Source organism: Eucalyptus grandis, chromosome 11, assembly GCF_016545825.1.
Source record: "Eucalyptus grandis isolate ANBG69807.140 chromosome 11, ASM1654582v1, whole genome shotgun sequence".
In the NCBI taxonomy this organism is placed as follows: Eukaryota; Viridiplantae; Streptophyta; class Magnoliopsida; order Myrtales; family Myrtaceae; genus Eucalyptus; species Eucalyptus grandis.
In genome coordinates, this window is record NC_052622.1 from 5,741,343 (window position 1) to 5,757,525 (window position 16,183).

The 16,183-nt window shown below is 38.7% G+C and overlaps 1 protein-coding gene across 1 annotated transcript; it reads left to right on the forward strand.

Moving 5' to 3' along the window:
• Window positions 1-9,209: 9,209 nt before the first annotated feature.
• LOC104424566 (protein DOWNY MILDEW RESISTANCE 6) lies at window positions 9,210-15,941 on the forward strand. Its single transcript, XM_010037022.3, is given in 5 exon segments — window positions 9,210-9,548; window positions 10,044-10,245; window positions 10,248-10,290; window positions 14,880-15,204; window positions 15,661-15,941. Coding segments are annotated over 5 exon segments (1,017 nt in total). The 5' UTR covers window positions 9,210-9,350; the 3' UTR covers window positions 15,910-15,941.
• The last annotated feature ends 242 nt before the right edge of the window (window positions 15,942-16,183 follow it).

Here is a 16,183-nt window from a genome sequence, read left to right on the forward strand (position 1 = left end):
GACTTAATTTATGTATTATGACTACATGAATTCTAATTTAATATACATTAATGAACTAACATGAAATCTAAAATGACGTGTGTTATATTATAATTAAATGCAACCTATTTGCAATACTAATGACATGAGATAGGATCATAAATTAACCCTATCAATTAAACTACGCGAGACTATTCATTTTTGTATTTTATTTCTTATAAATAGAAGACTAGAGTCTAGCACACTAAAAATCACCTAAATGACTTTTATTAAAAGATAGGACAACGGAGCTAGTCTAGATGCTGCTGGAGACCTACGTACGTCGCAGGGAGCAGCAGTGGCACGTCAATGGCCGTTGGAGGCGGCGGCGGAGCTCGGCGGCTGGAACTCGGTGGGTAGTAGCCACCGCGGAGAGGAAGGAGTGCGCTCCTGTTAGGCATGTGTTGTTTCTTAGGTATGGGACCAAGGATTTTCAAGATAACAATAAAGCAAAGAAATATATCAACCGCCTCATCTTAAGAAATTAAGATATCACTTCCCTATTCTCATATAATCGAATTTTTCAAGGATAACATCTTTATTCTCAAAGATTGATTAAATAATGCAATTTTTCCAAGTTTGGGGCATCCATGTGCAGAGCGTATGCAAATTTCGGCCATATGTATAAGATTATGGGTTTCATCAAACTTTATGCTCACGAGGGCTCAAATCTGAAAATTTAATCCAGTTTAGAGTCTTTCTACTTAAACTCAATCAGTATCTGACTAATTAAAATGTAGTTTATATGGGCCTATTACTATTATATCAAAATGTTCCTAATACTACAACGCAAATGCAATTTATTTTTGTTTAGGGATCAAGGTCGACTCTCAATTTCTAAAGCAAACGATTAAATGGAGTCATGAAAATTCAGATGTCAACACCCATCCACCAATTATAGGGCCATACACGCCTAATTCAAATCTTACGAACCTTAGTACACAAACATCATTTTTCTCCTCTTATACCCTTAGTTGCCTCATGCCTGACAGCCGCCCCTCCCGCATCGGTCCCCGCCCCCTCGAAATCACCTCCGTTACACTCGAGCTCGGCCCCCTGCCAGGCCACACTGAAGTTCGCTGCTTTTGCCACCATCATTTCCCCGTCTTTTAGCGCCTCCGTGGTAGTTGAGATTTTGACGTCACCGTTGATTCTTATAGTCATGGAGCCCTCGGCACCTCCATGGAGGTCGACCTCTATGTATGAATTCATTGGCCTCTTGCCGGCCTCAGGAAGCTTGACATGGCTTGAGCCCCGCCATCAATAAAGAGCTGGATGCCATCATTGAGGACGGGTGGGGGTGGTGTGGCGGGTGTGCTTGCTAGGATGAAGCCGAGAAGTGGATCGACGGTGGAGTGGCAACAAGGGCACCTGTGGAGGTGGACGATGGCAAGGGCGGCCCAGCCTGCGGCAGCTAACATGGCGAGCATAGGTTGAGTAACAAATGTACTATCGTAGTAAAAGCGGACCTACGTCCCTCTCATGCATGCTGCTCCCCATGTGGATTCAACAACCAATGCCATCCGGCCCACAAGGCAGATCATTGCTATGACACATCATGTGATACCGTTTGACTATCCTTACTTCAAATAAAGTCTCAATTTAGAAAATAATGCAGGTCCCTTGATTTAGTACATACACTACTCATTGTTGGGGACCGTTTCACTAAGATTTTCTTCATGCGAAGGGCCATCCGAGAGACATTTTCATACCATCTAAAATGACATCGTTGAAATCGGCCAACACGAGAGACTGGAACAACTGAGCAAAAACATTTTGGGAATTTACTCAGACCATATGTTTTGCTCAGTGTTCCACAATAGTACACTACCATATGAATATCTGTGCATGGATCTTTCTGCTCAACACGCTAATCTGGATTCTCTCGAGCCGATCGCAATCCGATGCGAGTTTCAACATAGACTACTCATCTGCCGTCTACACAATTCAAGCCAATCATTACCCGATTTATTGACCCAAAAGCACCGGATTATCTCTTCTTTAACTTCTATTCGACGCAAAACGACCTTTTCTCTCTACCCAGGTCAAGTCGTCGACCGAAAGTGACTTGGAAAATAGAAAAAAAGCACGTAGAGACAGCACAGTCCGTGCAAATCTTTTTCCTTTTTGTCTCTTTGCTGAAAATACTCCTTAATATTCTGGTCATGTTTTCATATATTCTGGACGAGGTTTCCTGACCAGACTAAAGCAACCTCTTCGGACCTAAGGCGTGTCAAGTGATCGTCCATGACACGGCAAGAGATTAGTAACGAACATTTGGATGGTGTAGAACATAAATGTAGCTATGAGTCGATTTTAAGATTATGCCGGTCCTTTTGAACTTATCTCATAATAAATGACTTGGGAGAAAATACTTAAAAAGCCATAAATTATATTCAGACAATTCAGTCTTAAACCTTCAATTGTGTCAATTTTTTTGTCGCAAATCAAGGTCAATCAATTTTAAACATTTTAACGATTTATCAATATAATCCATCCAATCAATTTTTCCAAAAATCACTAACATGTATTACATTACTCATTTTGTGTAACGATGATTGGCATTAATATTGATATATATATATATATATATATATATATATTAATTTTCCATTACTTTTTTTTCCTTTCTTTTTTTCCCTAGCCATGGGTCAATGAGGTTGCCAACCAACCCTTGCTAGCCACAGGCGAGGTCTAGGTGACGACGTCCACCACTTGTCGGCCACAAGTGTGGGCCTCTGCCCCTTATCAATCACAAGCTTGGGCCTCCGCACCCTTGTCAACCATACGCAAGGGCATCGGGTCACCTAGATCTAGGAGAGGTTGTGGTCCTCGTTCATTGCCAGCAAGGGCATTGTGGCCCTTGCTCGTGACCAATGATGATTGAGCAAAGTTATAAAAATAAAAATAAAAACAAAGAAAAGAAAAAATTCAAAAATATTTTTTAAATGTATAATTGAATTCCACATCAATGCAATTACTTAAAGCCATGTAAGATAAATTAATATTCATGCCATCGATTTTCGATCAAAATTAGTCAAATGGGCTATATTGATAAATCATCAAAAATTTATAATTTAATTAGTACAATTAAAAAGTTTAAGATTGAATACTAATGAAATAGGTGTAGAACTTTTTGGTATTTTTTCTATTGACTTGGGGTTAGTAAAAACATTTATTTCATGGTTTAAACAAATTTAATTTGTGCCTTGGCCACGAGAGATCACCAAGGAGCTAAATATCGAATTTGAGATCTCGTGCTTCATTGACATGTGTAAAGACTGAATCGTTTTCTCCAATCTCTCTCTCTCTCTCTCTCTCTCTCTCTCTCTCTCTCTCTCTCTCCACCATCATCAATCGGCGTAGAGAGAGAGAGAGATGTTGCACAGGCTCATCGCCTGTGGTGACTGTGAAGCTAGGCCGAGTGGCGACCACAATGGTTCAGCGGCAACAATTGGTATGCCACAACGGTAGTGACGAACGCAAGCGAAGAAGATGCTCGATGAGGAGGAGGAAGAGGAGGAGGTAGCAGAAGGAAGAAAAGGATAAAAGATTGAAAAAGAAGAAAAAAGAAAAAAAGAGAGACAATATACTTTTGTTTCATTGAAATGTAATGAATCCCTTCAAGAGGAAAACTTACAATATAAATATATAGCTTAAGTTTAGAAGATCCTAATATTTTGCCAAAGAGATGATATGAGATTATAATAGGGAAAATTATCCAAAGAGTGTTAAACCTACTACACTTTTACCAATCCAATTTTAAACTTTTTTAATTTTTCCAAATGAATCCATAAATATTTTCATGTTTTGTCAATCAAGTTCATCCTATTAATTTTTATCGAAAATCGCTAACATAAATGTCATCCAATCTATGTCGCATGGTTGATTAATCGATACGAATAATTTTTACAATTTTTTATTCTTTATTCTTTTTTTTTCATTTCTTTCTTTTCCTTTTTTTTTCCTTCCATGCCCAAAAGGGTTGCCACTAAAAAAAAATTAAAAGAAATATAAAAAATTGCCAATGTCAACATCGGTCATGTGCTACTTAGGACAATCTACATCCATATCAATGATTTCCATCTAAAATTGGCTGGATGAGTATAATTGACAAAAGTTTAAGACTCAATTGGCACAATTGAAATATATCAATTAAATTAGCAAAAATGCAATATGTATATGACATTTTTAAATAATTCTCCCAACAATAATAGCAATCTACTAGAAAGGGTGATGACTAGATTGCACTAAAGAGAGCTATAATTTGGGCAGAATCCATTTAATTAGTGGGGATGTGGGATTCCTACTCCACAACTGGTGGAGAGTGACGCCTTGTGCGACCCTTTTTTTACCACCTTGGATGGCAATTGTGAATTTGTGATGTCAGAAGCCCGATGACGTTGTTCACACTCAAAACACTCTGCATCTCTTTGGCGTTGCAATGTTCATAATTGGCCTCGTGGACCTCACGAATAAAAGATGATAGTGGCCGTAGGTACTTCAAAATTTGGGAATTTGCAATTTATGCATAGGGAGGGATATTGCGCAGTTTTTCGATCACGAAGCCTTTTGGAATGAATAATCAAAAAAGCATGTGGGGAAGGATAGCGGGAAGAGACCGTAGGAGACGCAATTCGCCATTTAGAAAAGGATTGGTGGGGTGAGAAATTTTCTATAAATTAATTGAAAGTAAAAAAATAGGCGCAATTTTTTGTCCGCTCCTTTTTAGAACAGCCGAACCCCGCACCTATACCAGAAAAAAACTCGTTGACACTTCAGTCATGGGGACTACGACGTCACTGACCAGCCACGAATGGTCGGTAAAAGGAGACAAGATAGCACATTCAATCGAGTCACGAATATTCCTGAAGTTTATATTGTAAGGTTTACATTAGTCACATGCAAGTATCACGGGTTGGCAATTTTATGGCCACAGAACAACCTGTGTGGCACCTAACAAGCGAAATTTACCAAGCCAGCTTTCGTTCGATAATTGTTCAAGAGAAAAATACAGCGAATAGTTTCCTTATACGAGATCATACCATATCTAGTTTATATCAAGCATCTAAACCATCGAGTGCGACAACATATCACTTTAAGCTTGACAACTGATTTCAACCTATCATGACCTCATCAAGAGAGCGACACTTCCCGATCAGTTTATGCATGGTTAAACCCTTCTTTAGAGCTCTTAGGAGATATATTCATTTTATCTTAGAACTCCTAACATCAACTGTCCTAAGGCAACTCCCACATACCAGTTGTGTTCATCCCCTCTGCATCACTCATTTTTCACTCGGTAAGGAAGGAAGAAAAGAAAAGAAAAATTGAAATATGAAAAATAATTATAATTTCGATTTTTTATAATAAAAAAACATTTTTATAAAGTTAAAAAAGGCCATGGGTTTAAACTTTAAAGTGGGTTTCCTAATAACCCATTTGGTCCCATTTCTTTTTGTGTTTTACTTTTTTAGACTCATTTCCGACTCATATTTAACTTTTACTTTACTCATTTCTAACCCATATTTAACTTTCACTTAACCCATTTTTTACCCATATTTAATTTTCATTTGATCCATATATGACCCATTTAACTAAAAATGGGTCATAATATGGGTTTATGACCCATTTTGCCAGCTCTAGTCACAAGTATAGAATGTCACGGACCGTGACACAAGCATAGTGACGTACCTTTAGCTAAATTGACTAAAAACTTGCGACATTTGTCGAATTACATCGGTCTCCACCAATTGCAAATGGAGACGGGATTGGAGCCAAAACTTATCTCGTATTAGATGAATCAATTTTGACAAATTAAAACTCACGTGTTCGAAAAACCAATGAGTGCACGTCGCGGGTTCTAACATACAATTAACGTTGCTGCACGAAGGGGCATATCGCTTTCTGCCTAAGATATCGAGAATCTTTATAGTGGCCGACTGATGCTACGATGATAGGTTGAGATATATTCTAATGTCCATAAACGGTGAATGTCCGATGCCGACATCTAATTCACCGTTCTTTAATGGAGAAACTTTCGTCCTCTCTACCGACATTTCCTGGGATCCTGAAAACATGATGAAGCTCCCAATTGCATCACGTTTAGAACGGTTTCTATTTCATTCCATGGCCCAGGAAAAACCAATATTTTGCTGTCAATGTTTGGCTGGTTAGCATCTTTTCATCGTTAAATTTGCCAGAACGTACCAGTGTCCCCTTTTTCGTGCTCTTTTTGCTTTGAACTTTAGGGTACTAAGCTTTCTCAACACGTGCCTCGCATTTATCATTCATTTTATGTATTTAGCTAATGGGGCAGAGGGAAGGAAGGAAATAAAGTTGTCGACACTATGTTTCAATCTTTTCATCTCCAAATTGCAAACGAAGGAAAACGTGGCTAATTGCATGGGCTATTAGAGTAATAACATATAAGTCTCATTTTCGTGTTTACGAAAAAATTATTAAAAATGTCATAAACTTATTGCACTTGTACCAATTCAATTATACACTTTTCAATTTGACTAATTTAATCCCAAATCTTTTTCCCAATTTGCTAATATAGTCTATCCAATCAATTTGAATCAGAAATTGATGACATAGACACTAGACATCACACATGACACAATTGACACAAATATGAAAAAAAAAATTAAACTATTCTCAATTTTTAATAGTATTTTTCTTTTTCTTTTTTATTGTTAAGGGGTTGGTCGGGGCCGTCCGCCAACAGCCTAGGCCTTGTGATTCCTACAAGCCACTTGGCGAGGGTTTGCAGCTCTCACTCAAAGCTCTTAGTGGCTAGTGAGGGCTCGCTACCCTTGCACATGGTCGATGAAGGCCGCCCACCGCGCACTACCCTCGCCTAATGGCCAATAGAGGTCACCAGGCCTCAACTGATGGCCACCAACCACTAACTGGCCCTTAACAACAACAACAAAAAATGAAAAGAAAAGAAAGGAAACAATTAATAAAAAAAAATTACAGAAAAAAATTCCCATCAACATTAGCTGTATTATGTAAGATGGCTAGTGTGCACATTATTAATTTCCGGCCAAAATTGGCTGAATTGACTATATTAGCAAATTACAAAAATGTTTAGGACTTGATTGACCAAATTAAAATGTTTGTGAGCGAATTGAAAAATATACAATCGATATATAATTTTTTAGGAATTTTCCCTCGTATTCACTTGCCTAACTTGTGGAGAATTGAAAAACATATATATAATCGAGCATTATACAAAGCAGGCCAGACCGTGTACCTAAATTCCTACCCTATCGTTTACCAAAAAAAAAAAAAAAAAATTCCTACCCTATCACTTCATTAGGTAAAGTGATTAAAAGCTAGCACTTCAATTTGTCCACTCAATCCTACCTTCCTTCTACCCTATCTCCTCTTCTTTACTATTGTCGGTTATAAAAACGTATCAAAGCTACAGTCACTAGTTTGCCAATTATAGATGAAGTTGGATAATTATTAGAAAAGTCTTAAATCTATTGAATTATGCAAATTCAATTCTAAACTTTTTAGTGATTTATCAATGTCATCCTTCAGATTAATTTTGACCAAAAATCACTGATGTGGATGACAGTTGTCTTACGTGACACGATTGGCTTAGGATGGTTGACACTAACATGGCCAATTTTTATATTTTTTTAAAAAATGATTTATGAATTCTATTTTATTTTTCTTCTCTTTTTTTCCTTTTTCTTTCTTTCGTTTCCTTTTTTTCTTTCTAAACTCGCTCAATGCCGGCAACCCTAGCCTAGACCAAGCACAGTCCATGAAGCCCTTGCTTATGGTTAGCAAGGGTCTGCCAGGCCTTGCATGTGACCAATAAGGGTCAGTCAATGACACTAGCTAGATTTGCTAGGAAAAGAAAGAAAGAAAAAGAAAGGAAAAATATATAATTTTAAAAAAGTATTAAAATTGTCCATTTAGCATCGGGAATCTATGTGGCACAACCAAAGTCCACGATAGTGATTTCTAGTAAAAATTGGCTGGAATGATTAAGTTGGCAAATCATAAAAAATTTAACATTGGTTTCACAAAAAGTGAGTGATTTGAAAAATATTTTTCGGAAAATGATTGCTTATATTGTTTAGAAAATTATCAACGGAAAATGTTTCTATCATCGATAACAATCTATACCTTAGGGCGATGAAAGATAGTCTCTATTTATTTATTTTTGTAAACGATACAATCGATTATTTTGATTATGTCTTTCAACTTACTCATTTTCCATAAAATAAATGCATCATTGGCCAAATTGAAAGATCTAAGACTAAATTGACATAAATGCAATAAGTTTAGAACTTTTTAGGTATTCTTTAAGATGTTGTATTGAAAGGTAACCAATGGAAGAAAGCCGATATGAATGCTACATACATCGTATCAAGCTCGATCATGTTTGCTTTAAATAAAGTCAATTCTGTTGGACCTAGATCAAGAAAAGTTCAAAAGCAAGGCCACTTTTCCAGGTACATGCATTTGTCTAGATATGATTTATACAACGACCGAGAAACGGAAGCAGATGCCTCAAACCATGCGCGCATCCACTTTACAAATCAAATATTCCAAGCATCAACCCTGGAATGATGAGAATATAGCCGTACATAAATTTCGCAAGGTGGGACACGAATTTCAAGCCCCTTGTATTCCGCCACCGAAGTGGCTCAGTCAATCTGATTTCGGGTAGGTCATTTTTTGTAATTTCGACAACAAGCTGCTGGCCGCTGCTGCTCTATTAAAACACGCACGTCTGTGGCACCTCAAAATGCTTATCTTCTCGGAAGCTCACTAAAGCTCTCGTACCCACCAATTGCATCCTCTTCACCGCTTCCGTCTATACCCCGTGGTTAATCACTTTATTAAAATCATGACAAACCGAAGTCCCAAATCAGAATTTTCGGTATTTATATGTCTCATTACTAGATGATGAGAATATGATATCCTTTTAAATTTTGCTTATATCACATCATTTATACCACGTGAGATGCTCGACACTTTTTCATATTATTAAAGTATGTAATATATTAAATAGCATATTCACAGCAGCCTTCATTAGGCATTAATTTCAAGTCCCATGTATTCCGCCACCGAAGTGGCTCAGTCAATCTCATTTCGGGCTAGGTCATTTTTGTAATTTCGCAACAAGCTGGTGGCCGCCGCTGCTCTATTAATATACGCACGTCTGTAGCACCTCAAAGTGCTCATCTTCTCGGAAGCTCACCAAAGCCTGTCATACCCACAAACCCAAAAAGGGGCAGAAAATTTAAACCCTCCACACATTTTGTCTGTTTCTGTGGTGCCGTGGATCATTTAGTTTGCGCATGGAAGCTAAAGTCATATCCGGTGGGACTCGGTTCACCAGGTTGCCAAGAAGCTACGTGAGGCCGGAATCCGAGCGTCCCCGCCTCTCCGAAGTGTCTGCCTTCGAGCACGTCCCGATCATCGACTTAGGCTGCAACGACAGGTCCCGAGTCGTTCATCAAGTCGGGGATGCTTGCAGAGTTTACGGTTTCTTCCAGGTGAAGCCCATTTGTGATCTTTTGTCCGCTTTGTTAAAGGGTTAGTTGAAGAGTTGTCTCACCAATACATAATTTGGACTTGACCACGTGTGCATGGGATCTACTTCACCTATAGACTTAAGCTTTTCAAAAAGAAAGTTCTCGAGAGAACCGCATCTCGATTAGCTGGACCATGACCCTATCATTTGATCATTTTGCACCTGGAACTTGTTCTTGACATTACTCCTCTATGCTTGTATTACACGTGCCCTGTCTCACAATTATTCGTCCAACCCGAATTGTCCTAACGAAGGCTGTCTTGAATATGCTATTTAATAAATTACACACACTTTAATAATTAAAAAGTGTCGAGCATCTCACGTGATATAAATGATGTAATATAAGTAATCCTTAAAAAGATATCGTCCTTTCATCATCTAGTAATAATATAATATATATATTTATTTATATATTTATTTCTGATTTTGGACTTCGGGTTGTCGTGGTTTTTATTAGGTGATTAACCATGGAGTATCGACGGAAGCGGTGGAGAGGATGCAAGAGGTGGCAGCAGAGTTCTTCCGCCTGCCGGTGGAAGAGAAGATGAAACTTTATTCGGAGGATCCTACGAAGACGATGAGATTGTCCACCAGTTTCAATGTGAAGAAAGAGAAGGTTCACAACTGGAGAGACTATCTTAGGCTCCATTGTCACCCCTTGAAAAGTATATGGAAGAATGGCCCGCCAATCCTCCTACGTTCAAGTATCTCTCTCTCTCTCTCTCTCTCTCTCTCATTTTATTTTTCTGAAGAAAATAGCGTAGCTGAAAGTTCAACTACACCAAAATTTAAAACCTACTAATCAAAAGAATAATTCAAGACTGGAATAGAAGAAAACAATATGGCCCACGAATTTTCAACTTTTAAATGGCTTGGCTTTTTCTTGAAAGTCGAGTGCGCACGAAATCAACATGTATACGATATGCGTTGGGAAGGAAAAGGAAAAAGAAAGTGTTCGTACTCGAGCAAAGGCCGAGGAACCACTCGTGCTACATGAGGTCTCTTTTTTGCTCTTGTCAAGAAAGATTTAGGCAATCGTTTCAGTTTGAGTGCCCAATCTTTATTATATAAAAAAAAATATTAAAGACATCAAAACGTATTAAAGTGGAGGTCTCAAGTTAAATTTCCAGCACTCTCTTTCTATCTATTTGAGCGTTTTTCCTCCTCTATACGTCACGGACTTCGACAAATTTTACACCCACGTGAATCCACTGTGACAAGCATTATCGTCTTATTGGTTTGCCCTTTTCTTCTCACTATCTCTCCACTTTTGGTCTTGGCCACAAAAATGAGTGGAGCGTTGTTGTCAAATGGAGAATTCTACCATGGAAATGGTATGTGCTTTGGAAGAAGGGATATGGACAACCACAGAAAACGCATCAAAATAAGGAGGAATAGACGGCCAGAACATTGACTCAATTGTCGGTCCTTACATGAGAAAAGTCTCCATATCGTGCTCTTCTAACAAGTCGTGATCATATAATATCAAGTATTCTAAGTAATGAGCATGAATTAAAAGAAAGATAAAAATCTTCTATTATCGTGTTAATATGTCTTTGATTATTCTTACCATTTGCTAGGGTATTTAAATATTAATAATGTCAAAATATTCTAACACCATTGATTACCTAATACTATTATTCTGCTTTAAAAGGGGGGGGGGGGGGGGGGGGGGTGAAGAAGTATTGCTATTGCAACTGAAATATTGTCAATCATGGAGCATAATGTGCACGAAACCACCTTTGTATTTTGTACAATGGTCAGATCCCCTCAATCACGGGTAACGCAAGTTGGAATGAAAAAGCACAAACGGGTCGCACTTTTGCAGATTAGTCGATGACGTCAGCTCCTACGTCCTGATGCTGATGTTATAATTCGTCTTCCTACATTGAAATGACAATTTTCTATCACATGCAAGATGCCGTCCTTCAAGTATATTTTAGTTTCTTTTACACCCTTCTATTTTGTGTTGAATACTTAGTACTCGAGAACCCATTAAAATCAAGCCAATATTCCGTTTCCTTTACCTTAGGTTTCAAACATAAATATAATAATAATAATATGAATACTAACGGAATATGCAAATTGTACTTAAACCTACTCAAATAAAAGGGGTGAGGGCATAACATTAATTTTAGAAATGTAGAAAGCAGTGTCAATTTTTCAAAATGATTCCGCAACGTAGCTTCTTGGTCTATATGATGTTGACATATAATGTCTATATTTTTATTTTTATTTTTGAACAGAGACATATAATGTCTATATTAAGTCAGCCTATAATTGTCACGATGGGAACTCGATTTTGAATTTGCTTCTCCTCCCCAAGTTCAATGATGTTAGGTTTCAAAGAGAGAGGATTCACACGGAGATAAAAGTGCGGCGGGGAAGGTCAATTAGTCTTTTTGAAACCGATGCACTGGGCTCTATGTATTCTCATTCGCATATTGCGTTAATCAGAAAATCAATCTAAGATCGAGATGTCAAACATTGAAAAATATAGATCACGACGACAGAGGTGATTATGATAAAATTCCTAGGTACGACATTCACCTAATCGTGACTAGTCAACTGGACGTGCTTGACTTTGGTGCTTATGCAGACTAGGAAACAGATTAAGCTGAGCTAGCAATTTTATCCCCTAGGCATCTCATCTTGCTGAACAATATACCAAAAAATAAGAAATAAATTGGCTTAAAAAATCAGTTATGTCTATCCTTGATCATAAGTTTATCTCGACAAAGATGACGGACATGGCCGAATCAGCCGAAAAGGTAAAAGGAAACGTAATGGATGAAATCTCTTTTACACTAGTCAGCATGCATTAACCTTCGAATATTGTTTTTAAAACCTTTAAATAAAGAGATATTGCACTCGTTGCTGTCGTCTGACGTAAGCATTCTTCCTTGCCTTGTCAGCTACGGGCATGCAGTAGATTATAGGTTCATGACCATGGTATAAGCTCAAGACATGAGCTGCGGTCAAAGAAAGCCACCTAAATTGGCACACTCATATATTTATAAGCGTGACTATATACAGTTAGATGCTCTCTAACTTTCTGTAGGAAATAAGACTTTGAATTTTCTAGAAGATGACGGTCTTGATTTTGCAGAAGCGAAAGCTGCTGATGTAGTTAGGTGAAATGCAAGCATGGAGAAAAATAGGGATGCACCTAGAAGGTAGGTGGATGTTTAATTGGTCAACGTAATAGATTTTGTCACAACCTACGATTGAGCAAGTAAGCTGGTTTACAAGGGGACCGGTCCGGTTCCCTAACTGAAAAACTAGGAATTGGCCTTAAGAGGTTCGATTCACTATTTTATACCCTAAACTGGTTGGTTCTATTTGGAAACTAGAACCTACAAGGCCGGTTCCAAGGTATTACGTGAATTTCAAGATGGAGAAAAATGGGTACACATCTAGAAGGTAGGAGGATGTTTGATTAGTCAATATAATAGACTTTGTCACAACCTAGGGGAGAGCAATTGAGCCTTTTTACAAGGGCACCAGTTCGTTCCCTAACCCAAAAACTAGGGATCGGCTTGAGAGGTTTGGTTCACTACTTTATATACCCTAAACCAGTTGGTTCTATTCGGAACCTGGAAACTACAAGGCTAATTTCAAGGTATTAGGTGAAATTCAAGATGCAGAAGTACACATCTGGAAGGTAGGTGGATGTTTAATTGGTCAAAATAATAGACTTTGTCACAAACTAAGGGTGAGCAATTGAGCTGGTTTACAAGGACACCGATCCGGTTCCCTAACCCAAAAACTAGAAATCAACCTTAAGAGGTTTGACTCATACCCTAAACCAATTGGTTCTATTAGAAACCTGGAACCTGTAAGGCCAGTTTCAAGGTATTATGTGTAATTCAAGATGGAGAAAAATGGATACACATCTAGAAGGTAGGTGGATGTTTAATTGGTCAATGTAATGGACTTTGTCACAACCTAGGGTTGAGCAAGTGAGCTGGTTTACGAGGGGACCGGTCCAGTTCCTAAACCCAAAAACTAGGAATCGGCCTTGAGAGGTTCGGTTCACTGTTCTATACCCTAAACCGGCTGGTTATATTCAGAACCTGGAACTTGCAAGGCTAGTTCCATAGTATTAGGTGAAATTCAAGATGGAGAAAAATGGGTACACATCTACAAGGTAGGTAGATGTTTAATTGGTCAATGTAATACACTTTGTCACAACCTAGAGGTGAACAACTAAGCCAATTTACAAGGGCACCGGTCTAGTTCCTTAATCCAAAACTAGGAATAAGCCTTAAGAAGTTTGGTTATGTGTTTATACCCTGAACTAGTGGGTTCTATTCGAAACCTAGAACCTATAAGGCCAGTTCCAAGGTAAAACATAGAAGTCAAATCTATGGTAGAAGCTAGAACTGAACCAGTTTATCTCTAACCCAAGTAAGTCCTTCACTCTTTTTTGGAACATAAAATATTTGTCAAAATTAAATATGTTGGATATATTATCCTCAAGAAGAAAGGATTCTATTCATATGTAACATATGCTTATTATATATACAAGAAATAAAAATGAAGGGAAAAAAAAAGCCTTGGCCTGTTCTTGAATTGAACTTAGAATTGGGCAAATTTAGTTCTAGGTTAGTTCCATGATCAACATGATCGGTTCTCAATTCGAAATATTAGGAACCAACCCTAACAAGACAAATTCCAAGTTTCAGGTCTAGAATCTACCCACTTTAGAACCAATCATCCCTAGTTACAAGCTAGAAGAGTGATGATCAGCATAAACTATCTTTTCATTACGTTATTTTTTTTCTTTCTTTCAAGCCTTTCATTTCATTATGTTCGGTACAAAAGCTGACCACAGCCCACAAATAGCACAAGCCCATATCCTCTTCAAAATTAGGCCCAGAATTAGCCTGAATGGCCAGAAGAGCTAAGTCCACTTCATCTTAAAGTGGATAAACTGAGGAGTCCAGGAATCGGTTGGGTTCCAGCCAGAATATCTTCCTTTCATTGCGATTGTCTTGCTTTTCCTGTATTCGTTGCATCGAGATTGGCCCAGATACGAACAAGAGCTGATCAATGGACAAGTTTGGATGAACATGGGCCACCCCTCATGAAAACTTTAGGCCCAAATGATCGGTACCTAAAGCTGTCATGCCTAGATCTCTCTCGTTAGCAAAAAAGCTTTGAAATAACGTATAAATGATTGTACCTATCAAGGCCTAGTCGCAGTGGATATCAAACTCGTGGGTACCACAAACAACCCTGGGACCACTGCTGGCCCAGCGAATGTGTCTTGATTACGTGCCATCGGCAGGGAGTTCGTGAGCAACTACTGTCGCGAAGTGCGACGTCTCGGGTACAGGCTCGAAGAGCTGATCTCGGAGAGCCTGGGGTTGGAGAAGGATGCCGTAAGGAACATCCTAGGAGAACAAGGACAACACATGGCCGTCAATTTCTACCCGCCATGCCCAGAGCCAGAGCTAACTTACGGTCTCCCAGGCCACACTGACCCAAATGCACTCACCATTCTACTTCAGGATCTACATGTCGCAGGCCTTCAGGTCCTCAAAGATGGCAAGTGGGTCGCCATTGATCCTCACCCGAATGCCTTTGTCATCAACATCGGGGACCAATTGCAGGTACTTCTAACTTGGTAAATTGAGTCACTCATATCATATAAATCATGCGAACATTAGGGATCGAGTGTAGTCTCCACCATTAAAATTATGTCAACTTGGCCAATCAAAAATGGATTCGAAATCCTTATCGATTGTGATTAATATCTAACACTTTTAATATGTTGGCCACCCGACTATAGTTTTTGTCAAGATGTTCTGTCGAAGAAGAAAACTTTAGAAATGAATGTGTACAGAGACATACGTAGGTACCTAGGTGGGGGAGGAGGTGTGGGGGCCCCGCCTCCCTAGAGGTGTGGGGGCCCCGCCTCCCTAGATTCAATGCGTTAAAGAAGTACCTTATGATTTCTGATAATGTTGTTACTATTTCTTGAAAATCCTTAGATATCTTTATTCTCAATCCCTTCGAAAGTTGGTCATAGACTCATCGATGCTGTTAATGTCGATGCTGTATCACAGGCATTGAGTAATGGGAGGTACAAGAGTGTGTGGCACCGGGCCATAGTGAATGCCGACAAGCCAAGAATGTCGATCGCATCGTTTCTTTGCCCGAGCGACGACGCGTTGATTAGCTCACCCGTGTCGCTCCTAGACAACGGGTGTGGGCCCACTTATCGGGACTTCACGTATGCGGAGTACTACAAGAAGTTCTGGAGCAGAAACTTGGATCAAGAACACTGTCTTGAGCTCTTCAAGAACCAAGCCTAAATGGCTTGAATCCATTTGTAATTTTTAGCTTTAAAAAAAAAAAAAAATCCATCTGTAGTTGAATCTAAACCTATCTAGTTAATTTCCTAAAGGTATATACCCTACTTTCCTGAGTTACGCTGTCAACAGTTGACAGCGTAACTCAGGAAAGTAGGGTATATACCTTTAGGAAATTAACGAGACAAGTTTCGATATCACAAAAAGAATTTCAAGACCGCCCATGTGAGAATTAGGAAGAGTTGTTCACTTATTGCCATTTATCTTGTCCTCGGTA